Source organism: Thamnophis sirtalis, unplaced genomic scaffold (genome assembly GCF_051295495.1).
Source record: "Thamnophis sirtalis isolate CommonGarterSnake01/CBP01778 unplaced genomic scaffold, rThaSir2_p1.2 scaffold_12, whole genome shotgun sequence".
NCBI classification, from domain to species: domain Eukaryota; kingdom Metazoa; phylum Chordata; class Lepidosauria; order Squamata; family Natricidae; genus Thamnophis; species Thamnophis sirtalis.
This window is the reverse complement of record NW_028261392.1, coordinates 51,347,024-51,371,878: the sequence shown is the minus strand read 5'-3', so window position 1 is coordinate 51,371,878 and position 24,855 is coordinate 51,347,024. Positions and strand designations below refer to the sequence as shown.

Below are 24,855 nucleotides of genomic sequence, written 5' to 3'. Positions count from 1 at the left end.
AACAAGGTCAGCCAATGAATAGGCATAGCAACTAAGTCAGCCAATGAGGGCTATTTGGACTCTGAAACAGTATTTGCCATGTGAGCAACAAGGAGACAGGAAGGAGCCTTGCTTAGCTGAGGACTGAAAGTGAAACTGCTTATGTTTTGCTTATATTTACTGCTACCTTGGAAAACCTGCTTTTGGTATTGTATTGTATTGTATATTATTATTATTTTGACTCCCACGTACTTGTGTGTGCTTTCTGAATGTGATTGCTGCTGCAAACTCTGACCAGCCAGGTCAGCTTCAGCACTTATTGCAATCTGATTCAGCACAGCTGATTGGTGGGTGGATCGGACTGCTGGAATACCCCAAATCAGTTGTTCCAGGCTGCAGGGATTGCCACAGACCATCGCTGCCTCCATGCCTCACCTTTTGGCCTCTGGGGTGGGGGCTACATTCAGTGTATAAGACGCACCCAAATGTTCACCCTCTCTTTTGGGGTGAAAAGGTGCGTCTTATATTCCAAAAAACATGGTAATTTAGCACAACATGAGGAGCCAATATATTGAGAACTTGATATCTCAATGTTCTCTCCCATACCATTTTTGGGGTGAGGGAGAGGGGCAAATGTTCACCCTCTCTTTTGGGGTGAAAAGGTGCGTCTTATATTCCAAAAAATATGGTAATTTAGCACAACATGAGGAGCCAATATATTGAGAACTTGATATCTCAATGTTCTCTCCCATACCATTTTTGGGGTGAGGGAGAGGGGCAGAATTGGATAAAATATGGTGACCGTTTAAATTCTGCCCATTTAAATTCCCATTTATCTGTTTGTGAAAACCTTTGTATTTATTATTTTCAAACTATGGAATGAAATCCTTTGTAAATTATATTCAACTTACACTTCTCTGCCTTCAGAAGAGCAACCAAGACATAGCATATTTTAACTGATAGTTATTTTTAATGTTTGTTTTCTATATTTCACTATTTTAAATATGGTTACTGATACTAAGCAATATTTTTAAAATAATTACTGAGCAGAAAAGCATAATATAAATCAATTAAGTACAATTTGAGGAATAAATAAATGATTTTTTTAAAGGTTTACATTTCTAAGACTATTTACCAAGCAATATCTTAGCCCTGCTGCAGGGGTGGGTTGCTGCCGGTCCCCACCGGTTCTCGCGAGCCGGTTGGTCACTGGACCCGGAAGTAAGCCTGCCCCGCCCCCGGCCTCTGTCTCCCCGTTGCTCAGAAAAGCAACTTCGGGAAGGTCCTTTGTAGCAAACAGTTTCTAGGACACCTGCCGCCACCAAAGGACTTTCCCTCCGCAGGCCTGCCCCTCCCTCCCACTTGCCCGCCAGCAGAAGCCTTCTGGGAGGTTTTGGCTGGCGGGCACGCAGAGGGAGGGAGGGGAATCCATGCAGAGGTAGGAAATCGCATGGATTCCCCACCCCTTCATTGGAAATGAGGCGGCTGTCAGAGGAGAGAGCAGCGCATGCCCATTAGCTTGTCCAATGAATCCTCCCCTCCTGTTAATTCTTCTTCTATTTGAACAAGTCACGTGGGGCGCACTCTCTTGCTTTGACAGCCACCTCCTTTCCAACAGGGGGGGGGAGGAAGAAATTCATCTTTTCCATCCATCTCCATGGATTCATGGATCCCCCCCCCCATTGGAAACAGGCAGCTGTGAAAGACAAGGCAGCGCACTCCTTGTGTCAAATGGAACAGGAGAGGAGTACCATACAGGGCTTTTTAAACAGCCAAACTCCTCTCCTGTTAATTCTTCTGTTTGAACAAGCCGCATGGGGTGCACTCCCTTGCTTTGACACCCACCACATTTCCAATGGGGGGGGGGGAGAAAAAACCCATTTTTTCTGTCCTTCTCCATGGATTCCCCCCAATTGGAAACGAGAATGCTATGAAAGACAAGGGTTTGCACCCTGCATGGCTGTTCAGGCAGCAAAAGAAGGTATAGGAGAGGCGTTCCACACGAGGCTTTTTAAACAGCCAAACTCCCCTCCTGTTCCTCAGGCAGGCTGGATCAGGAGTGCACACCGGGCTGCTGCTCCTCCTGCCGCTGCTGCTGTCGGTGTAACTCTCGTGAGGGGAAAAGAAAATAATAATAAAAGGCTCCCACCATGGAGCAACCCACCCCGCTCCCCTGCCTGGCAGATCTTTTTTCCTCTTAGCTCGGCTCTTCTTCACCCACCAAAGTGCTACCCCCACTCGGCTGTCCTTACTGTCGCCACTCCCCCTCTGCATGCCCAGCCGACGGCCTGAGGGGGAGCGAGTGATGGCAGCGCAGGGTAGCTGGCGGCAGCTACTGCTCCTGGGCTCACTGTGCATAGGGAGCAGCGCCCCGACTCCACCACCACCACCACCACGCCGCCTCAGCAGTAGCACCTCCTGCCCGCAGAACCAAGGCGGGGAAGAAGATCGAAAGACGTGGAGCCAGGGACTCCACCCTTTTCCCCACCCCACAGCTCGCCTCCTTGGGTGAGACCAGGGCACGCGCAGGATGAGTGGAGTTTGCAACCAACTTTAAAGTGAATGGGGCTGTTTGTGACTAAATGGGACAGAGAACATAAAGGAATGCAAGGGAACATGGAGATAATTTAGTCCAACCCCTTCCCAAGGCAGGAGTCCTTCCTTTTCTTTGAGAGCTGTCAGTGACAGACATGAGGGAAATGGTGTGTGTATGAATGAAAGAGAGAAAGAAAGAATGAGAAAGTAAGTTAGAGAGAGAGACAAGAAGGAAGGAAGGAAGGAAGGAAGGAAGGAAGGAAGGAAGGAAGGGAAAAAAATGAAAATAAGTGGGGGAGAGAGACACAAGAAGGAAGGGAGGGACAGAGAGGGAAAGAGAGAGAGAACTAATGATCACAATTGAGCCCAAATTTTCGGTTTAAAATTTTTGTGAGTCTACTCCCTTTCAAATAGCCAACAAAATATTTCTGGTTTTAATTCCATCTCTTGCTTTACCATTGCTTCTAACCACTAACTTCTGAATAGCTACTTGGACCTACCTAAGTACTGAACCTAATTCATATATTCCTGTTTTTTGGAATTGAGAACTAAATTTCAGAAAAAGGAAAGCTGTATTGCTCTGGGAATTTACCTATGACATTCATTCTTGAACTAAGTTCTTGGATGAAAGACTATATCTTTCCTGTTTGTTTATATCTTTCCTGTTTCTCATCCTTCCTGAAAACAGAGGTCCTTTCTGTTACCTGTAGTCCTCAGTTTACAACCACAATTGAGTCCAATATTGTTTTATTTCTTTTGCAGTTAGTATTATTTATTTTTGTACTTATTTTAATCTGATTGTAGTTCATCCATTGGGCAAAGAATTCAGTGATATCGTCTTGGCCACTCCCACCCAGTCACATGACTGCCAAGCCACTCCCACCCGGTCACATGGCCAGCAAACCACTCCCACAAAGCAGGCCACACCCACAGAGTAGATTCCAAAAATTTTTGAAACCCCCCACTGCCGTGCTGCTAGTGTATATATAGTTGGACCTCCATATTCATGTATTTTGTAGTGGGAGTGGTGAAATTTGAAGAGGTGTGGACTTCAATTCCCAGAATTCCCTTGCCACAGAACTTCAAGTTGTCAAGGTTGAGAAACACTATTTTACATACAGGCCTGAAATCATTCCTGTGCCACCGTTTCCTCCTCCTCCACTCTTGGCTTCCTCTCACCAGTGCCAGATGGAGGAGTTGTTGAGCTCAGGTGGCTGGTAAAGCTGTCACCAAAATGGCTGCTAGAGGAGGTGGTAAGCACTCTCTCCCTCTGTCTTCCAGACTGGATGAATGTATTTTCTTTTTGGGACTTCAGGCCACATGATTTTAGGTTACAGGTCACATTTGAAATGTGTAGATATACATAAAAACATCTGGGGCTATTTGAGCAGGAGTACTTTTTGTGGAATTTCACATATTTTGCAGGAAATATTGACATTGACAACCCTTGAGAATTCAGAGATCCAATTATATTCCTAAAATAACCAGTGGTGCAATTCAGCCGGTTCTATCTTGTGCATGTGTGGAGGTGGTGCATGTGAGTGAAGCTAGCGTGCACGCTCACATTTGCAAACCAGTAATGAAGGTAAGTTGATTTCACCCCTGAAAATAACTATTTCTTTAAAAATCTGAAAGAATTCTTTCTCAAGATCACCTATTAAAAAGAGTTTTAACAGATATATTAATAGGTAAAGGTATCCTCAAATCATATTTGATTAAATATTAAATAATGTTTAAATTTTCAAGTTATGATAAGTATGTTACATGTCTACTCCAGCTGAAATAACATATGATAGATAATAAACATGCAAAAAAGTTTGGATAAATAGAAAATAATCAAAACCAACAGTATATTTACCTTACTTTCCGATGTTATTACTCTTTTCCCACTGATATATTGGTTGTTTTTTGTTCTTGTTTTACAAAAGATTTTAAATATAATAAAAGGGGGGAAATCAGATCCAGCAAGTCTGAAGGGAGGAAATATAAAAACTGAATATTTTTATGAAAAATTTATTTATATTCTGCCTTAGAAGTCATAACTCATTTAAGTGTTTCCTATTCAAACAATATGATTCATTATTATTTTAAACATTTTTAATGGCTGTAAATTAAGGCAACCAAAAGAACTACTTTTCTGATTTAAGCACAATGTAGAAACAAATGAGTCTGCTTTTTTATCATAATCTGAGTCAGCATACTGTAGGTACTACATGCAAAAATGCCTTTTGGTAATTGACTATATTGCAGTAAATATTTTCCTGTTATGAAGAGAAACAATTTCCATTTGTCTACATCCAATTCCTAAGAGCATTTAGTGAGCATTCTCCCCTTTCTGAATTACAACTGTATAGAAAATTCTGAAAAATCTCTCAGCAATCATAAATAAAAACCAATTCTGAATATACAATATAACTCTTGCTTCATTTTTTTATCAATAAGTGATCAGTTTAATCAGATTAACATATGTATGTATGTGTTAAAGGCTAGATGTTCAGAAATTATTGAATAGAAACTATATTTCAGACTTCCCTTTTGTAAATTTGAATGCTCTCCTGTGGCATAAATAAATACTTTTTTGAAAGCAGATTAAACAATAAAGTATTGATTTCTCTTCACATTTCTTATTTTGGTATTAGTCTGGTTTCTACATTTGTCCTTAATAACAATCTGATCCATGCACTATGTTTGAACAATATGGTAAACAAAATCACAATTGGCTTGGTAGTGTAAAATTTAGTGGCTGTCTCCCTAATACTACAAAATATGAATGGTGCTTAAAATGCACTGATTCCTTCTCTGTATACAAAAACATTGTCATATTGACAAAAGTAATCTCATACATGGAACTAAGGAAATATAAGTACTAATTTTACCTGAATCGGACTTTATATTGAATAGTAGGTTCTTTAAGAAGTTCAGCTTCTAAAGGACTCACTCTTTTTAGAATATCATAGCTAATGCAATACTCCTGAAAGAAATACAGTATTTATCCAATAGATTTGCAACGTTCTATATTTACAGAAATGTTATGATCACTGTGTATGCAAATTGAGGTTAGTAAGAGAAACAGAGGTAACAGTATGCTTAAAATAGCCCAAGATTTAGAAACTGAAATATTTGGAGAAATATTTGAACAAGCAAATAGCTCAATGAGTACTCAGCATACACAGTATTTATACGGTTTTGAATATCACTGGGATGAGGATGTGGAAAAGAGAGGATGTGGGAAAGAGATATGGAAAATCATATTATATGGCTATTTGGAGGAATACTGAATAACGTGATCTACACTACAATATTAGAGCCCTGGTTTTCAAATTTTTCACTCAGAAAAAATAATATCTGTTTTTCAATAAACTTTAATTAGAATATTGAGATATTTATTGGCACTAAATTAAAATCATCCCATCTTTAGGCAAAATAACAGTAATTGAAATATTATAAGATAATGCTGTTCAACTCTAAAAATAAATTTTGCAATATATTATTTGTAATTACTACAAATGTAAGACAGAGATATATGGCCATGGCTCCAACATTTTCAGTGGGGAAAAAAGGCACAGTGAGATAATGATGCAAAAAAGCTAAATATTTTACACATATAAGAAAGAATGAGGCTTTAAAAAACGGGAATATTTTATTTTTTATACTATATAAAATTAATTTAGAATATGTATTATAATTTAAATGCTTCCTATTTCAAATGTTGGGAAACAGAATTGGTTTCTTACTGCCAATAAATGATCAACTCACTGATGAAAATAAATCTTTACTTTCCTATTACTAATGGCAGAGACCTCAAAATTTGTAGTGGATTGCTGAAAGAAAATAATGAAGAATGTGATATATGCAGAGAAATGCAACTGGTGTCACTATCAAGCTATAAAGCCTAGCTAATATACTGAATATATATATTGCAGGTCTAGATCAGTATTGCAAAGGTACAATACTGCACTCTAATATATTTTGAATGGTGACAGTTAAAACTCAGATATGGATATGTTTAATTATTTTTTTTAAAAAAAATATCCTTTTCTTTTACTTGTCCCTGAATCTGCAATGCAATTTTTATTCTATATCTTTGAAATCCATTGAGCTATTAATTTAGCTCAAATATCTCTGTTTAGGAGGGGAGATTTTGAAAAATTCCCATCCCAGAATGGCATGTTCTTTATGTTCTTTCTGAACCTATTGCTTTTAAATGGAGAAATTGTTGGGGAGGGGCACTTTTTTTCTTACATCTTTACAGTAAAAGTGTTAAAGTTTTTTTTAATTAAAGCTGAATGTTCAATAAAAAAATCAAATATAAGTTTTATTTCTTACCAAAGTAACATACATATGAATTTTACCTTAATATAGCATTGTACTAAATACTAAATTCATACTTTTCCTAGAGAATCAGAATGAATCTTTAGAATTCCAGAGACAGTTTAATCTACAGTAGTGACCAAAAGTGTATAAACCTTTTGGGAAAAATGTACACTATTTTTGAGGTTTGAGGGCTAATAACATCACTTTTTTTTTTAATAGTACCATAAAATTATATATACTCTGTCTAGGTAACATGGGTTTTAGCCCAGTTTAGTCTTTTCAACTTACCTGATATCAATCTAAGCAAGTTGTGCTTCCTTTTTCTGGTTATTTGGCTATAACGTCTCATAGAATACAGATAATTGAACAAACTTTATTGCATTACATTATTGATTAAATTATCTTTCCATTGATATATAATTTTATGGCACTACTCGAAAAAAGTGATGTTATTAGCTATCAAACCTCAAAAATACACTTTTCCCAAAAGGTTTCTGTTTATCTTGGTTTAATACTGATCAGAACCCTTTAGTGACTTTTTGTGTGAAACGGAAAAGAATGAAATCATAATATGGGGGTTTTAGATTAAAAAAATAAGAGAGTTTAATTTACATTTATACTTAAAACTGCTATAAAAGTAATCGGAAGTCATTTTTAAAGCATTTTTTCTGTTCTTTTCTTATTTCTTTTCTTTTTCATCCCTCTTGGTTCTTGTTAGATTTTATCTTTCATCTTACCACGTTTTCCCAAAAATAAGACACAGTGCAGGTGAGTCTGAGCACTGCAACTGCTGGGCCAGACCTCCATGCAGCAAGTGGAGGCACATGATCCAGTCCACTGGACACCCACCCCGTCTGTTTTTGCTTGTGGCCGTGCGGCACATCTGGAGGGGCTGAATTGCATTCCTCCTGTACCTCTGCCAGGGGGTGGTTCTGCCATCGCAAAGTGAGGTGAGGGGATGAGGTTGGTGCCACAGAGTGGCCCCTGCATGCTCAGGCACCATCCTATGCCTTCACACGCAGGATGATGCTCCCACCCACTGCCCCAACTGTGACGGCCCCAGAGAACAGGAAAGGTAGAGCCCCCATCCCCAAGAGGCAGCCAGGACCCCCCTTCCATGCCTCTGTCTCCACCTCCTGCTTCAATGGACAGGCCAGCGGTCACAGTGCTTGCACTCACCTGCATAGCGTGGGCTGCATAGCCCCAGCATCTATCGGCCAATGGCCAGCGGGATGCTGCTCCTGCCGAAAACCATCAGCCCCCATGTGCTCACTGCCTTCTGTCCTGGCCACGTCCACCATCCCAAGGGCTGACAATCTTAACTGGGGCTTATTTTTGGGGTAGGGCTTATATTACAAGCATCCTAAAATCATGCTAGGGCTTATTTTCTGCTTGGTGCTTATTTTCAGGGAAACATGGTACATTCACACACACATGCACACACACACCAAACTTTCAGAATTTTAATTTTCCAAATAGCATCAAATTCTGTAGTTTGTAATGTAAAGGAAAAATTCAGATTTTCATGTGGTTGGGAATCTTTAACAGAATCAGGGAAAATGGTAAAATAGTTGGATGGCACAAAATTGAATCTGAAAAAAAACATGGCATTTATCTGAGAAATAGTGTTGACCTTATTCGGACATCAGGCACCATTTGTCAAAACGATTTTTTATCTGACCTGATGGCTAATTGTGCTAGAGCAGGGGTGTCAAACTTGGTTTCATTGCGGGCCACATCAGCATTGAGGTTGTCCTCTGGGGGTCAGGGTGGCTGGTGCCAGAAATGATCAGCCATTGCTCGCTCCCTGCCCTTTATGCGTGGGGGGGTCGATGTTTTCCAACCCCTCAGTTGGCGCACTCTGCAGCTCTGGAGCCTGCTCCACCGGGCTCGCTGTCTCAGCAGCATGCGCAACAGCGACATTAGCAGCAGACGGAGGTGGGGAAGTGGCATGTGATGAAGACCGATGGAGGAGCTTACTCTGTCCCACTGTCTGATTTGGTTTGCAGCTGGAGAGCAGGTCGTCACTGGTCATCTTCCCCTCAGCACCCTCATGGGCCTTGCCCTTGGCCTGCCTGTGGAGCATGTTCCCCATGTACAGCCCCTGCCATTGTTTGGCAGACCTGCTGCCGCTGCCACTCAGGAGGAAGTGAAGCGGCTAGGTATAAAGGCTGCGAAAGAGGAAAGATAGATCCCCATCAGCACCATGGCCACCCAGGCCCAGCAGACACAGGGGGAGGCACGCGATCCTGGCTGGGCTTGGGAGACCATAGCGCCAATGGGGACCCAGCTTTCCCCATTCACAGTGGCTGCCTTTTGCCTTTTGGGCCTGAGTGTGCTCTACCACCTCTACTCAAGCTTTCTAGCTGGCCGCTTTGCCTCCTTTGTGCTGGGCGGGCCTGGTGCTCCAGGCAATGATGGCAGTGGCCTACTAGACCTGCATGAGCTGCTAGCAGCTTCAGTGGTGGCAGCTGCCCACAGAAGTAGCGAGGTGTGTTACACTCCACGTGCAGCTGAAGGGTAAGATCCCCGAGGAGGCCGAGATGACCAACGGCGACCTGCTCTCCAACTGCAAGCAAAAAGAGATGGGGCCGAGTAGGCAGGTCAATGATTCTGGCAGTAGTCACCCCACATTCTCCTCACCTTGTCTTGGCCCGCAGCAGCAGCAGTAGCCAGAGGTAAAAATGCAGAGGAGAGGCTGCTGGATGTGCTGGCAGGCCACCTGCACTGTCCCAGCCACATGGGATGAGAGCAGGTGCATTCGGTGTTGCGCATCACATGCCTTCCTCCCTACTCTGCCTGTTGTCTGTGCTGCCATGCGTGCTAAGTGTGGATGTCCCATAAATGGTAGATGCCCGGCCTGTGTCGCTTCAGCCTGGCCCATCCCATCCCTCAGGAGGCAGGCACACGTCCACACAGGAGGGTACATGGGTACACAGGCGTGGTCCACCCTATCCCAGCATGTGCCTGCTTCCTCCTATGCGCACGGACGACTACCGGGATGGCATGGACCGGGCCTGTGCACCTGCCATCTTCTTTGCACATTCACAGCCGCCGGGAAGGGATGGTCCTGGCTGAAGCAATGTGGGCCACCCCGTTACCATTTCCAGGATGGCTGTGCCATCTTCCCGGATCCGGCCCATGGGCCTTGAGTTTGACATCTCTATGCTAGAGTCTGTATATGTTTTTGAGAGTTGACTTTAGAGTACCAGCTTTGAATGCAGGCTATAGCTGGAACAATGCTATTTCATTCATTCCTTCAACATGTGTTCATAACTTCCTGAATTTGTCGGATGCTATTTTTGTTTGTTTTCTGATTGTTTGGAAACTTTTCCCTGGTAGCTGACTTGGATTTCAATTTAGTTGTTCAGCAGCCTCTTGACATAGCTTGCTTCGGATGATAGCTGTGCTGTTTCTACAACTTTGATATTATGAAGCAAGACAGAGACTTTTTTACTTCAGAAATCTTTGTTATTTGAACACAACCAATATGTCTGCATTTAGGAGATCGATCTTAAAACAGGGGGTGTGGAAAGAAAAAGAAGTTAAAGGGTAAAACAATAATGCTATATTTAGTCAGGCATACAAGGTATACAAGACATTACCGCTGCACGAATTGTGTGTTTCAGAAGTTTAAATAGTCTTTTTGTCATATGCATCCACCATCTCTTCTGAATTTTTATAGCTGCTTGCTCTCTTTTAACCCTGGTGAAAAAAAAGTAAATGTTACCAATTTTGCATACAACTATGCAATAACTTCAAAATATTGGGAAATATTTAAACAGACAACTCAGAAAAGTCAGATATTTCTAAACTGAAGTTATTAGTAACAAGTCAGACATTCCTATATTGTTTATTATCCATAAGACTTAGATGAGATACATAGCATCCAACATCAATAATATTCAGAACAAATCCAGAATGAGGTTAAATTAGTTTGAGATGAAATATAATGCCCCAAGATCCTGGACCAACCTCAGATAGTACTGTAGTAGCCAAAATTGCAGAAACCTTTGGGAAAAGTGTATTTTTGAGGTTTGATAGCTAATAACACCACTTTTTTGGGGGTAGTGCCATAAAATTATATATATCAATGGAAAGATAATTTAATCAAGAATGTAATGCAATAAAGTTTGTTCAATTATCTGTATTATCTGTATGAAAAGTTATAGCCAAATAACCAGAAAAGGAAGTACAACTTTCTTAGGTTGATATCAGGTAGCTTTCCTTCATCTGATTGTAGCCAATGAGCATGAGTGTTTAGAGTACCACTCAAGTGTCATCTTGTTTTGGCAATGAGCCAATCAGATCACAGTAGGATTCAGTTACTGATGTCATGTATTGAAGCTGAGAGGCAGACATTTGTCAGTGTATGTGATTGCTATCAAGTTGGTTGGGTTTTTTTGTGTTCTTTCATTTAGTGAGCTTGTAAAACGTAATAAAATTAAAGTAATGGTGCAAAGAGTTGACTGGTCGCCCAGAAAGCAATGTAAATAGTATTATTAAGTGAACAAGGCTACAATTATAAAGAAATTAGAAGAAAAATTGGTGGAAACTTAACCAAAGGTGGCATTTCTAAGTTTTTGAAGAGGCATAAGGAGACTCAGTCACTCACACACTGATAAAGGCAAGAGAAGGTGCACAACAGCAAGTAATACTAGAAGAATTAAGAGACTTTGTCTACATGATAGAAGAAAATCATCTGGGTGTATACAAGATGAAATGGCACAATGCAATGTGAAGATGAGTCCAAGGACTGTTCAGCGCAGACTGCAGGAATTTGGCCTAAAATCTAGAATTCCACAAAAAAGCCACTTTTATCTCTCAAACAAAGGTTGAGTAGATGAGGAAGGAGGAGCCAATATCGCGACAACACAACACAGTCCGAGACCGCCGTTGACACTTTTGCCACTGGATGGTCCGGCAGTACCTAAACCATCCCTTAGAGACGGTGATCAGGAAAACAAAGCCTTGCTGGTCTCAGGGACATCGCAAAGGGAAGTGCTTCAATTCGGTGGCAAACAGGCAGCCCCCAGGCTGACGAAGTTGGAGACAGCTCTGGAAGGAAGGAAGTGAAAGTGAGTCCCTCGGGTGAGGGGTTTTTTTTACTATGAGAAAGATTGCCCAAAGAAACTTTTTTTAAAAAGATAAATTAGTCCTTTAAGTAAAATAATAAGTGGCGAATTTAATTCTTATTGGACTGCCTTGGAAAGTTTTTGTTTTTTCTTGTAACGATATTTTGTGGATTGAAGTGACTGTAACGTTTCCTGTTTCTCCGCTTGAAGTGAACGGATTGATTTTTCTCCTTTATTTTTTACCACCTTATTTTTTGGCTTAAATTAAAACCCTCTTTTTTGTTTTTAAAAATTCTCCCTACTATTTGTTTTTAAATTCCATCAAAGACAATTAAAGATTTTTGTTTTCCATAAAATTGAGAAAAGTATGAAAAAGTGGAATCTGCCATTCGGAAGCCAGATTCTGAAGTTATTTTTTTTAAACAATGTATCCTTTGTTAATTCCTATTTGATCCTACTGACTTTGTAACTGAAGAGTTTGCAACTTGTTTACAAAATCTGATAAAGAGTCAAGGGCACGAATTGTTTCTTGCAGGTGCTGTTGGAAAATATTTTGGCAAGAGAAGGAAAAGGAAAGAAAAAGACAGAACCCTTCTCCTTTGAAGTGTACAAAAGAACTTGTGCTTAAGTTAACTTAAAGTGAATGAATGAATGAATGAATGAATGAATGAACGAACGAACGAATGAATAAATAAATAAATAAATACACACACACACACACAAGAGGCTTGGAAGGCTGGAGTGGCAGTGGCTATCAGACTCCTTTTTCCTTTTTTTTCCTTCATTTTTTTGGGGGGGAAATGGATCAATATGCAGATGAGGAAACCTTAAAATTTCAAAATATCCTTGCTGGAATTCAAAATATTTTGGAAGGTTTTGGGAGATTTGAGAAGAAGTTGGATAGACTATTGTTTATCACAGCAAAAGATGATGGGGTTGGACCACCAAAAATTAAAGAAGAGAATGAAAATCTAGAAGATAAAGACAAGACAATAGAGGAACTTATTAATGGAGCAAATATGGGTGAAAGTGGAAAGAAGGGAAGATGGAAAAGTGAACTTGACAATTTGGAGTTTTATCCCAGATTTCAAGATACAGGAGAAAAAAAAGGGTGATAATGATGGAGTTAAGAAGAGAAACCTATTCAGAAATAAGTTTGACAACCAAAGACAAGCTAATGTTAATAAAAACTCCAGGGCAACGAGACTATTTGAGAGATCTTTTAAGCAATAAAGTGCGGAGAGAAATTTATAAAAACTTTATAAAGGAGCTGAAAAGAGAATTAACACAACTGGCAAGAGAGATAAGATTGTTTTGCCACTGGAAGGATACAGGTTGATAATGAAAGTTGATGATGAAAAGTTAGTTAATTTTTGGTGATTAATAAGTAGGGATTTCAGTATTTTGTAGATTGTTTTAGATTATCATTGAATGTTTATTCGTTAACATATAATTAATTACGATAACAATAATGAAATGATAACCTTAATTAGTATAAGTTACCTGGTTATAAATTGTAAATTAGGACTTGGCGAAAAGACCTATAAATTTTATTAATAAATTTTTGTTTAGATCTTGTTATAAAGGTATAATTACTTTGGGTCTGAAGAGTGGAGAAGTGATATAAATAGTAGGGAATAATAATAATATAATAATAAAAATAATAGGGAAATGTTAATGGATATTTTGGGGGATTAATAAGTAGGAATGTTAGCATTTTGTAGATTGTTTTAGATTGTTATTAAATGTACATTCGTTAACATATTTTTAACTACGATAATAATAATGAAATGATAACCTTAATTAGTGAAAATAACTTGGATACAAATTGTAAATTGGGACTTAGGGAAAAGACCTATAAATTGTATTAATAAATTCTTGTTTAGAGCTTGCTATAAAGGTATAATTTTTTTGGGCCTGATGAGAGGAGAGGTGATATAAATAGTAAATAATTTTTAGTTAACTACAATAATAACAAGGAAATGTCAATGTTTAATGATATATATGTGTGTGTGTGTGTTGTACTAGTAAAAGCAAATTGGCTATGAGCTTTAAATTGTGAGTTGGGGGGAAAGGGGGGGGGAAATGCTTAGATATCTTATTAACTGACTTTGTTTCAGAATATGTTATAAAGGTGTAATGTTATTGGAGGTTTATTGAAATTGCGAATGAACGCCAGTAGGTGGTTGTGTCTTTAACTACAAATGATTTTAGATAAAAGCACGTTTAAATAATTGTAATCAAATGAGAATTGTGGTACAGTGATACTAAAATATCACTGTATTTAAATTTTTGATTTAAAATGTACAATTCAATTTGAATGAAGTATATGTAATGATTGTGGAAGGAACACACAAAATGTATTTGTAACCAATCGACACGCTTTGTACAAGATGTAACGAAAGATGATTCTTTTTTTGTGTTTTTTTTTTAAATTAAAATAATAATTTTTTTTAAAAAAGGTTGAAAAGACTAAACTGGGCTAAAACCTATTTTATCTGGACAGGATATATAATTTTATGGTACTACTAAAAAAAAAGTGATATTAGCCATCAAACCTCAAAAATACTGTACACTTTTTGCAAAAGGTTAAAACAATTTTGGCCACTACTACTTTTCTTGTCTTTACATGGTATCATTTTTATACTTCCTTTAACTAGAAAATTGGGAAAATGAAAAGGTATAGCTTTATTATTGATACATCTGAATTGTCTAGCCATGATACTTTTCAGAAAAACTGAGATATAATTATTTTAGGAATTTTATCTTGGGAGATGTAGCAATGGTAATGTTTTGTGGTATTGATCTTTATGTGACTTTATTCCATTTACTGTATATTTCTAATCAGTCCTTTCCCAACATTTACTGAATTCCTTACATCCTGTTTTCCCATTTTCCTTTTCATGTTTTTGTTTTGACTTAGTTTGTTTAGGACAGTCAGTCAGATACTTTACCTCATACTATTACAATCTTAATTGCATATGATTTGTAATGATAATTTATATGTTCGATAAAAGGAAAATAATGACTATATAGAAAGATAAGTAGGAATAAGGAGAATAATTTATGAATTAAAAGGTATATTTATGATTTTTTGCAATTGCTGAATGGGATTTCCCTGAAAGGAGAGGCACATAGAGACAGTTATTAAAACATTTACTTTTTCTTTGATAATTCCTTTTCCTTTGGGCTCATTTCAGTCAATTGCAATAAAACTGTCTCAGTATTAAAAAAAATATAGGCCTCTTGTCTCTCCCTCATAATTCCTTTCTTTCATATTACTATCTATTCATATCTGCTGCCAAATTATTTTAGCATTCCTGATCATCTGAATGCCAATGTCCATATCTGTCTATTCTTTCACTCCATTATTTCTTACTATATGTTCCTTGATAAATGGACTAGTCATGCCAGTGTGTGACTGTATTTCTCCATGCAATGTCAAATCCCTTCCATCAGTTCCACAAAATCATAAAACACCTTTAATCATTAAATTATTCCTAATGTTACTGTTTACTTTTCTATATGAACATTTTTCATCTTTATTAAAATATAGAAATAACTTTCTATACTCTTTGGAAATGTATTTATTTGTTACTCGTTATGTTCTGTCCCCCCTTCACGGCTCTTAACAAACGGCAGACAATTAATCTTAAAAGAAACTTTCTTTATCAGTTCTCAGTTCAAACTGGCTTCGAGCCCAAAAATAACAGAAATACAATCTCTTTCAAGCAGATAACAGAATACAAAACAACTCTTACAAACAATGCACTTCTTCCAAAGTCCCCACGAATCAGGGTTACATGAAACACCCAAGCACTTATCCAAGTGTATCTTCCATAAATCACGATTAATAATCAAGCAATGTTGTACCAAACAAGGAACACATGAAGGAACGTTGACTCCTGCGACTAGGGCGTGGCAGCATCCGTCCTTTTATCTCCAAACTTGCCTCTAACCAGCCCCAGCTGCATAATGAATCTTGTATCCTGAAAAGACTCACAGCAGACATCTGCTGAGTCACAACACTATCCCCCACCACAGGGCCTTTTCCCCGGGGTCCAATGGTCGGGATGACATGTCCCCAAGATGACCTGCACCCATTTCCCTTGGTGCATTTTTCATGAATCCCAAACCTCTGGAGGAATAGCCCCCTTGAATCGGAACTCTTTAGGTATCCGGTGGCCACCATGTTTCCTTCCACCCTTCCCGGCGTCAACACCCCGTCCAGGATCATTCACCCTCCACAAGGCCAACCCACCAGCCCCGCTACCGTCGGAGGTTGATGGCAGCTCTACCGACTTTGGTCGAGCCTTAACTCCCTGTCTAGGATCCTCCACCATCTGCACGGCCGACCAACCAACCCCCCTTCCATCGGAGGTTGACGGCAGCTCTACTGACTTCGGCCAAACCACCACGCAATCCCCTCCCGCAGAGCCCTTCCCCCGGTTTCGATGATCAGGGTGTGGCCCAGAAGGGTTGGCCTCCCCGGAACATGGTCCAAGACACTGGCACCCCACTGGGACCCTAGAGACAAAGTCTAGTGTTGCGGGGACCGGAGTCGACAACGGCTGGAATCTCGGCGGAGTTCTCTTTGTAGACCTGGCCCAATGACACTGAGCACATGACTTCATGCACCTCCGTACGTCATTTTTTAGATGGGGCCACCAAAATTGACAGGAGGCCAGGCGCAACGTCCGAACAAAACCCCAATGTTTTGACGCAGACGTGCAATGAATCTGCGCGAGCACCCGTCGACGGATGTGCCCTGCGGGAACATAGAGCCAGCCCCGACACTTCAAAAGATCCCCTTCCAAAGTCCATGGAGACGCCGGCCCCACTTCCGCCTTTTGTCGCTCCACTCAGTCATCACCCCTCTGCGCATCCTGTACCAGAGCCTGCATGCTCACGAGATGACAAACGGCAGCGCAGGATGCAACGGGTAGAACAGTCCGAGGTGGAAGTGAGTTCGCAGGGTCGGAGTTCTTTACTTTACTCGGCAGGGCATCCGCCCTGGGACTCCACACACCCCGAACACACGCTATCTTGTGCGAATGGGGTATCACGGCCACATGCTGATTGTCCGACTTGATCATGCGTTGCTGAGGGATGGCTGCAGTCCACGCAACCCTTCTTTTCTTCTTGGGGCAGCTCCCTGCCAAGTGTCCAAGATCCCTACAGTAAAAACACAATCCCTCCGCATGTCGTCTGTCCATCTCTGTCCGTGACACTCGAGGTCGGACAACACCCAACCGCATGGGCTCCTCCCAGTCCACTGCAGTCTCTTGCTGAACCGGCATGCTGGTGGTCTCCTGGAATACACGGCAAGGCTTTCGCCTCTGCAGTTGGGCGTCTATCCAGAGGCACAGGTGGACCAACGCATCGAACGTTGGTGGCCTGTCCACCCTCGCCAGTTCATCCTGCAAGGCCTCAGACAATCCATCTTGGAATGCGTCCATTAGAGCTGGTTCATTCCATGTGGAATCCTGGCTATGTAGCCTTAATTCAGACACATAGTCCTGCAATGACCCAGTCCCCTGCTGCAGTGATTTCAAACTTCTGGCAGCTGTTTTCCCTTTGATCGGATCTTCAAACATCCATTTGAAATACTGGCAGAAGCCCTGGAAGTCATCCAACAAAGGGCTCTGCTGAACTAACAAGGGGGTAGCCCACCGGGCAGCTGTGCCTGAGAGCAAACTGATTATGAATCCCACCTTCGTCCGGTCAGTGGGAAAGTCCTCCGCTCTCAGGCTAATAAACAGCTGGCATTGTCCCAAGAATGCTGCAACCATGGCCAGACTCCCATCATATTTATCTGGCATGGCTACTGGGCACTTCCTCCTTGGCTTGGGGGGGGTCTTACAGCTCTCTGCAATTGTGCCATTTGATCCGTCAGGACAGCCATTTGTTGCGCGGGTTGCGTATGTGCAGCATGTAATTGCTCCTATAACTTTAATTTTATAAGTCTATTTCCATTTATTTTGAGATATTGCCTTATTTAACATAGTACCTAAATTGTCAGGAAACATAATGTCCTATGACAAAATGGAGGTCATTTTCGGATTCAGCATACCAAAAAACATAAAGATTATGTGGAATAACCAAAACAGCTCTCGACAAAAAAATTTTTTGCAGACCTGTAATTAGCATTTAAAAAAATGATATTAGCATTTTAACCTAGCAATCTAGACCTCTTTTTTAACGTCAGGAAAAAATATTTTTGTTTGTTAGCCAAGGTTATTTCTACTGATATGGAAGAACTTGTCTTTTTAGCACTAAGCAACAGAGAGCATATTATGATTCATTCAGAAGTGGTATTCAGCAGGTTCTGACCAGTTCTGGAGAAATCGGAAATTTTGAGTAGTTCGGAGAACCAGTAATACCACCTCTGACTGGCCCCGCCTCCATCTATTTTGCACTAACCTTTTCCTGGAGTGCGGAAGAAATGGAGATTTTACAGTATCCTTCCCCTGCCATGCCCACCAAGCCATGCTTGTAATCGGGACCCTGGTCTCAGGCTGCTGTCGCTAAATGCCAGGTCTGTTGTTCACAAGGCTCCCCTCGTCCGGGACTTAATTTTAGACGAGAGGGCAGACCTGGCATGTATTACTGAGACATGGCTGGGCACAGAGGGAGGAGTCCCCCTCGTAGAAATGTGCCCAGACGGATTTCAGGTGCTTCATCAGCCGAGAGCCCAGGGAAGGGGTGGCGGTGTGGCTATTGTTGTCCAGGAGTCTTTAGCACCTCGTAGGATCCCTGCTCCGGAGCTTGTCGGGTGTGAGTCCCTACTGGTGAAGCTGGACCTCAAGGGTCAAGTGGGTCTGCTGCTAAAGTACCTGCCTCCCAACTGCGTTGCAGCAGCCCTCCCCTCGCTCCTCGAGTCGGTAGCCGAGCTGGCAATTGAGTTCCCTAGGCTTATGTTTCTGGGGGACTTCAATTTGCCTTCGCTCGGCGAACACTCTGATGGAGCGCAGGAGTTCATGGCCTCCATGACAGCCATGGGCTTGACCCAAGTAATTCGAGGCCCAACCCACTCAGCGGGTCACACACTCGACCTCGTATTCCTCTCGGAGCAGTGGATTTGTGATCTTGGTCTGAGGGGTAACGAGATCATACCCCTGTCATGGTCAGACCACTGCCTACTGAGGCTAGACTTCCGGAGGCCAAACCCCCACCGTGGGGAGGAGGAACCGACCAGGTGGTTCCGCCCCAGGCGACTTATGGACCCTTTAAGGTTCCAGACGGAGCTTGGGGTTATTCCTGATACTCTCGCCCACAGTTCGGCGGAGACCCTTGTTGCTGCCTGGCACTCGGCAGCATCAGAGTCTCTTGACCGGATTGCGCCACTACGGCCCCTCTGGGTCGGCAGATCCCGGAGACCCCCTTGGTTTACCGAGGAGCTCCGGGAGATGAAGCGCAGTGAGATGACATGAGGCTGGATCCACGCGGTTGTTGCCGCTTCCCTTCGGGAGGGGCACTTCCCCGCTGCACTTAAAGCGGCGGTGGTGAGACCCCTCCTGAAGAAACCATCCTTGGATCCAGCCGTTCTTAATAACTATCGTCCAGTCTCCAACCTTCCCTTTGTTGGGAAGGTTGTTGAGAAGGTGGTGGCCTTCCAGCTTCAGCGTACCTTGGAGGAAGCTAACTATCTTGACCCCTTCCAGTCCGGCTTCAGGCCCGGTTACAGCACAGAAACCGCTTTGGTCGCATTGACCGATGAACTCTGGAGAGCCAGAGATGGAGGCCATGCGTCCATCCTGGTTCTCCTTGACCTCTCAGCGGCTTTCGATACCATCGACCATGGTATCCTTCTGCGACGACTGCGGGAGGTGGGAGTGGGAGGCACTGTTCTGCGGTGGTTCTCCTCCTACCTCTTGGACAGGTCGCAGTCGGTGTTGGTGGGGGGGCAGAGATCGTCCCCGAGGCCCCTAACTTATGGGGTGCCACAGGGTTCGGTCTTATCCCCCCTACTATTCAACATATACATGAAACCGCTGGGCGAGATCATTCGGAGGCACGGGATAAAATACCATCAATACGCGGACAATACACAGCTGTATCTGTCCGCCCCGTGCCAACTCAATGAAGCGGTGGACGTGATGAACCGGGGTCTTGACGCCGTTAAGGACTGGATGAGAGCTAACAAACTGGTACTCAACCCAGACAAGACCGAGTGGCTGTTGTGTTTCCCTCCCAACAATTTGGCCAACGTTCCATCAATCAGGCTGGGGGGTCAAAATTTATACCCCTCAGACAGGGTCCGCAACTTGGGAGTCCTCCTGGACCCACAGCTGACTTTTGACCACCATTTATCAGCTGTGACCAGGGGGGCATTTGCCCAGGTTCGCCTGGTACGCCAGTTGCAGCCCTACCTGAACCGGGAGGCTCTCACAACAGTCACTCGTGCCCTTGTGATCTCTAGGCTGGAATACTGCAATGTGCTCTACATGGAGCTGCCCTTGAAGAGCATCCGGTGACTTCAGCTAGTCCAGAATGCAGCCGCGCGAGTGATTGTGGGCGCACCGCAGTTCGCCCACATAACACCGATCCTCCGTGAGCTGCGCTGGCTACCTGTTGATCTCCGGGTGCGCTTCAAGGTGCTACTCACCATTCATAAAGCCCTTCATGGTAGTGGATCTGACTATTTGAGAGACCGCCTTCTGCCAATTACCTCCCTGCGTCCCATCAGATCGCATAGAGTAGGTCTCCTTCGAATTCCATCCGCCAGTCAGTGCCGACTGGCGACTACGCGGAGGAGAGCCTTCTCGGTTGCAGCTCCGACGCTTTGGAACGATCTCCCCGTGGAGATTCGCACCCTCACCACCGTCCAGACCTTCCGCACAGCCCTTAAGATCTGGCTATCCCGTCAGGCCTGGGGATAAGATCCTAATCTCGCCCCGCCCGAATGTCGAATGAATGTTGTGTTTTATTGGTTACTTTCCTTTATTCACATTTCTTTTGTGTCCTGTCTTACACCCCCCTCCTATGAAATGTAAGCCGCCCTGAGTCCCCTTAGGGAAAAGGGCGGCCTATAAATGTCAATAAAATGATTTAAAAAAATGATAAAAAATGCCAGGCCCACCAAGCCATGCTCACAGAACCGGTAGTAAAAAAAATTGAATCCCACACTGGATTCACTGCACAGTCAGCCAGATGTTCAGACTGCATTTGGAATTTATATCCATCTATTGAGTCCTTGCCAAAGACCTGCAAGAGGCTGGTGTTAATATTATTATGATTGGTCACAGATGTTTAGACTGGATTTGGCCTTTTAATCAACTTACCGAGTCCTTCCAAAGGATAGGCAGATATTGATGTTTCACTGTGCAGAAGGCTGTGTGGAAGGCAGGCAAGCATGTCGGGGCTGGCTAGCCATGGGGAAGGGAGGTAGCATGCTACTCCCTTCCCTGCAGCCATGCCATGCTTGCCTGCCTTCCACGCGGCCCTCCCAGTGGTGCCTCCAGTCACTTGCATTCCGAGATCGGTGTCCAGACCGACCTGGCCAGTGGGTGGGCAGACAGTCCTTGGTGGAGATGCAGCCACTGCTCTGGGGCTGAGAGAGATAGTGGCGGTGGTGCTCCGGAGGGGCAGGCACCAGGTTGATGTCCCAGGCTGCTGCACATGTGCACTGCCTGCCCTCCCAGAGCACCCCTGCTGCCCCTTGCCCCTCTCAGCCCCAGAGCAACGGGTGCATCTCCACCATCAGCTTTACTAATGCACTGGGTCCTGCAACTCTTTGACCCCTCTTCTGCACTGTCCCCAGCTCTCCTTGTGCAGGGATCTCCTGTACTGCACAGGAGAGCTGGAGTTCTCCTCCCTGCATCCGGTGATGGTAGCTGCTGCTGCTCCTCATTCCCCTCCTTCCTGAGCCGAACGGGATCACGGCTGAGGCTGAGCTACCTTCAAAGGACGCGGAATTGCAAAAGGCAGTTGGTCCCAAGCAGTACGGAGAAAATGATATGGGGCTCTGTGGAGAGGCTCATGCCTTTTCGGGACGGAGAGCAGGTTGTGTGAATGGGTCAACAGGGAGCCACAGGAGAGGGGTCAAAGAGCTGCAGGACCCACCATGTTGGTAAGGCTGATGGCAGGTGGCCCTTGGTGGAGACGCAGGGGCTCTCCCGCGCTGGGCAGCCAGCTACTCACCACATTGCACAGTGGCAGCAGTGGGGGGAGGAGTCGCCATCCCCACCGCCATGATCCCAGCCCAGGAGGGTATTTTGCTGCTGCACACACACACGAAAGAGATGAGAGCAAGAAAGAGGGAGAAAAAGATAGAGAAATGAGAAAATGATGGAGATAGAGAATGAGAGAGAGGGAAACAAATCAGAGAGAGATAGAAGGGGAAAGAGAGAAATGAAAGAGAGCTGGAGGGAGAGAATGAGAGACAGGGAAACAAATCAGAGAGAGAGAAGTGGAAAGAGAAATAAAAGCTGGAGGGAGAGAATGAGAGAGGAGAAAGAGGGAAACAAATAAGAGAGAGAGGGGGGAGAGAAAGGAAGAGAAAGAAAGAAAAAGAAAGGGAGGGAGGGAGAGAGAGAGAGAGAAGAAAGAAAGAGGAGAGAGAACGAGAACAGAAAAGAGAGAAAGAAAAACAGAACTTATGACCACAATTGAGCCCAAAATTTTGATTGCTAAGGAAGAGTGTTGTTAAGTGAGTTGCACCACATTTTACAAGTTGGCCACACCCACCTGGTCACATGACCACCAAACAACGCCCACCAAACCATGCCCACAGAACCGGTAGGGAAAATTTTTGGATTTCACCACAACATTTCACCATATTTTTTATGAGAGATACTCTTTGTCTTCCTCCTCTGATGAGACTTGTCCAGTATGGATGAATCTCTGGCATAGTTCTCTGAATTATCTTCCTCAGAGCACACAAGCCCTACAATTATGTCAAGGTAGTTTATCGCTGAGGGTCAAGGTAGGTATTAGTATTATTAAATTTATTGCCGCCCATCTCTCAATTTGAGACTTTGTGGAGCAGAACGTTCTTGAATACACTTAACAGAATAACAGAGTTGGAAGGGAGCTTGGAGTTCCAACTCCCTGCTAAGGCAGAAAACACTATACCAGTGATGGCTAAACTTTTTTGGATTGCCTGCAAAAAGTGAGGGAAGTATAATGCTAGATGTGTGACCCCTGCATGCATGTACACCCCCGCGCGTGCATGACCAGAGCCTCCCTCCCACTTTTGGCATGCTTTTTTCACCCTCCCTAGACTCCAGAAGCTTTATAGGAGCCTGGGGAGGGCGAAAACAGGCTCTCCCACCCCCCCAGAGGCCCTCCAGAGGCTTCAAGAGCTTCCCTGAAGCCTCTGGAGGGCGAAAAACAGTCATATGGGCAACCCGGAAATTTGGGAACGGTGACTTCGTGTTTGCTCATAGGGCTGTTTTTTGCCCTCCGGAGCCTTCAGGGAAGCCTCCTGAAGGCAAAAAATGGCCCTACGAGCAAACCGGAAGTGACTTCCGGTTTGGCCATAGGGCCATTGTTCGCCCTCTGAAGCCTTCAGAGAAGCTTCTTGAAGGCTCCGGATGGCAACGCCTCCCATGCCCTAACAAATGGCTCCATGTGCCACCTGTGGCATGCGTGTCATAGGTTTGCCATCATGGCCCTATGCCATTTCAGATAAATGGTTATTCACTCTCTTCTTAAAAACCTCCAGTGTTGGAGCACCCACAACTTCCAGAGGCAAGTTGTTCCATTGACTAATTGTTCTGTCTGGAAATTTCTCCTTATTTTTAGGTTGCTTCTCTCCTTGATTAGTTTCCATCCATTGCTTCTTGTCCTGCCTTCAGGTGCTATGGAGAATAGGTTGATCCCCTCTTCTTTGTGGCAGTTCTTTGCAAGTTTTAAGGCTGATAGAAACCCAGATGGGAAAGAATAATGTAACCCACATATGCCATTTGTGGAATGCTTTCTAGAATCAGCCTTTTCTATTGTTGTTTACTAAGATAATTAAAGGCTCGGAGACTAAAATATATGAAGAACGGGATTAGGGTTTCGCTAGTCTAGAGAAAAGAAGGACTAGGAGGGGACATGACAGCAGTATTCCAGTATATGAGAGGTTGCTACAAAGAGAAGGGAGTCAGTTTATTTTCCAAAGCACCAAAGGGCAGGACAAGAATGGATGTCAAATTAAGGAGAGAAGCAGCATGGAATTGAGGAGAAACTTCCTAACAGTGAGGGCAATTAACCAGTGAAACAGCTTGCTGTCAGAAATTGTGGGTGCTTCATCACTGGAAGTTTTTAAGAAGAGCCTGGACAATCCCTTGACTGAAATAATATAGGATCGCCTGCTTGAACAGGAGATTGAACTAGAAGACCTCCAATGTCCCTCCCAGCTCTACTGTGATTGATTGATCAATGTTGTTTGACTTGCTTTCTAATGTATTATATATACCAAATGTCATGTTTCTGTAGTTTCTATACTCTATAAAAAATACTTGACCCTCCCTTTAATAAATATTTTTTTGTTTTGCCTGAATCATTTGGTGATTCATACTTTCAGGTAGGCAAAGAAGCCCCTTTGTATGCGTCTCAGATTTAGGCATCAACTTCTTATCCCTGAGTTTGGAGGCAACAAAGTAAGTTAAATTTCCATGCTGAAAAGAGACTATTGATTTTTATTTTAGGCAAGTATGCTAGATCTAACGTATAGCTTATATGATTTTATAAACTACAAAGAGAACAAGTTATCGTTCGCAACAGAGTTCAAAACCTGGTTATGCTAACCCGGTCTCATATTACAGTCAAACTCCTGGAATAACAGGGGGGAAGTTTTACCTCTGCTTTTCTTTTTCCTTTTCGTTTAGGACGAAAGGCGATATGGGCGTATCGTTCCACATCATACCGCACTTTGGCTCGAAGACCCGTTTTCTCAGCGTCTGCAGTTCAACCGCTTTTAGCGGTTGCCTAGATACCAGACGCTCTACTTAATAGAAAGCAG

At 43.0% G+C, this 24,855-nt stretch overlaps 1 protein-coding gene across 3 annotated transcripts in view; it reads right to left on the bottom strand.

The window, feature by feature from the left end:
• The window catches only part of CUNHXorf58 (chromosome unknown CXorf58 homolog), an 83,069-nt gene extending 58,227 nt beyond the window's left edge, over positions 1-24,842 (bottom strand). For 2 of the 3 annotated variants that reach the window (XM_014075633.2, XM_087726521.1), the window contains exons 1-4: positions 24,693-24,842; positions 10,434-10,533; positions 5,391-5,485; positions 4,373-4,484 (exon numbers count right to left, since the gene is read on the bottom strand). In XM_014075633.2, the coding sequence (XP_013931108.2) occupies positions 4,373-4,484; positions 5,391-5,485; positions 10,434-10,533; positions 24,693-24,757 (372 nt within the window). In that variant the 5' untranslated portion in view covers positions 24,758-24,842. The remainder of the gene's footprint in view (positions 1-4,372; positions 4,485-5,390; positions 5,486-10,433; positions 10,534-24,692) is intronic. The other variant, XM_087726520.1, reaches the window with a different exon arrangement.
• Positions 24,843-24,855: the final 13 nt, after the last annotated feature.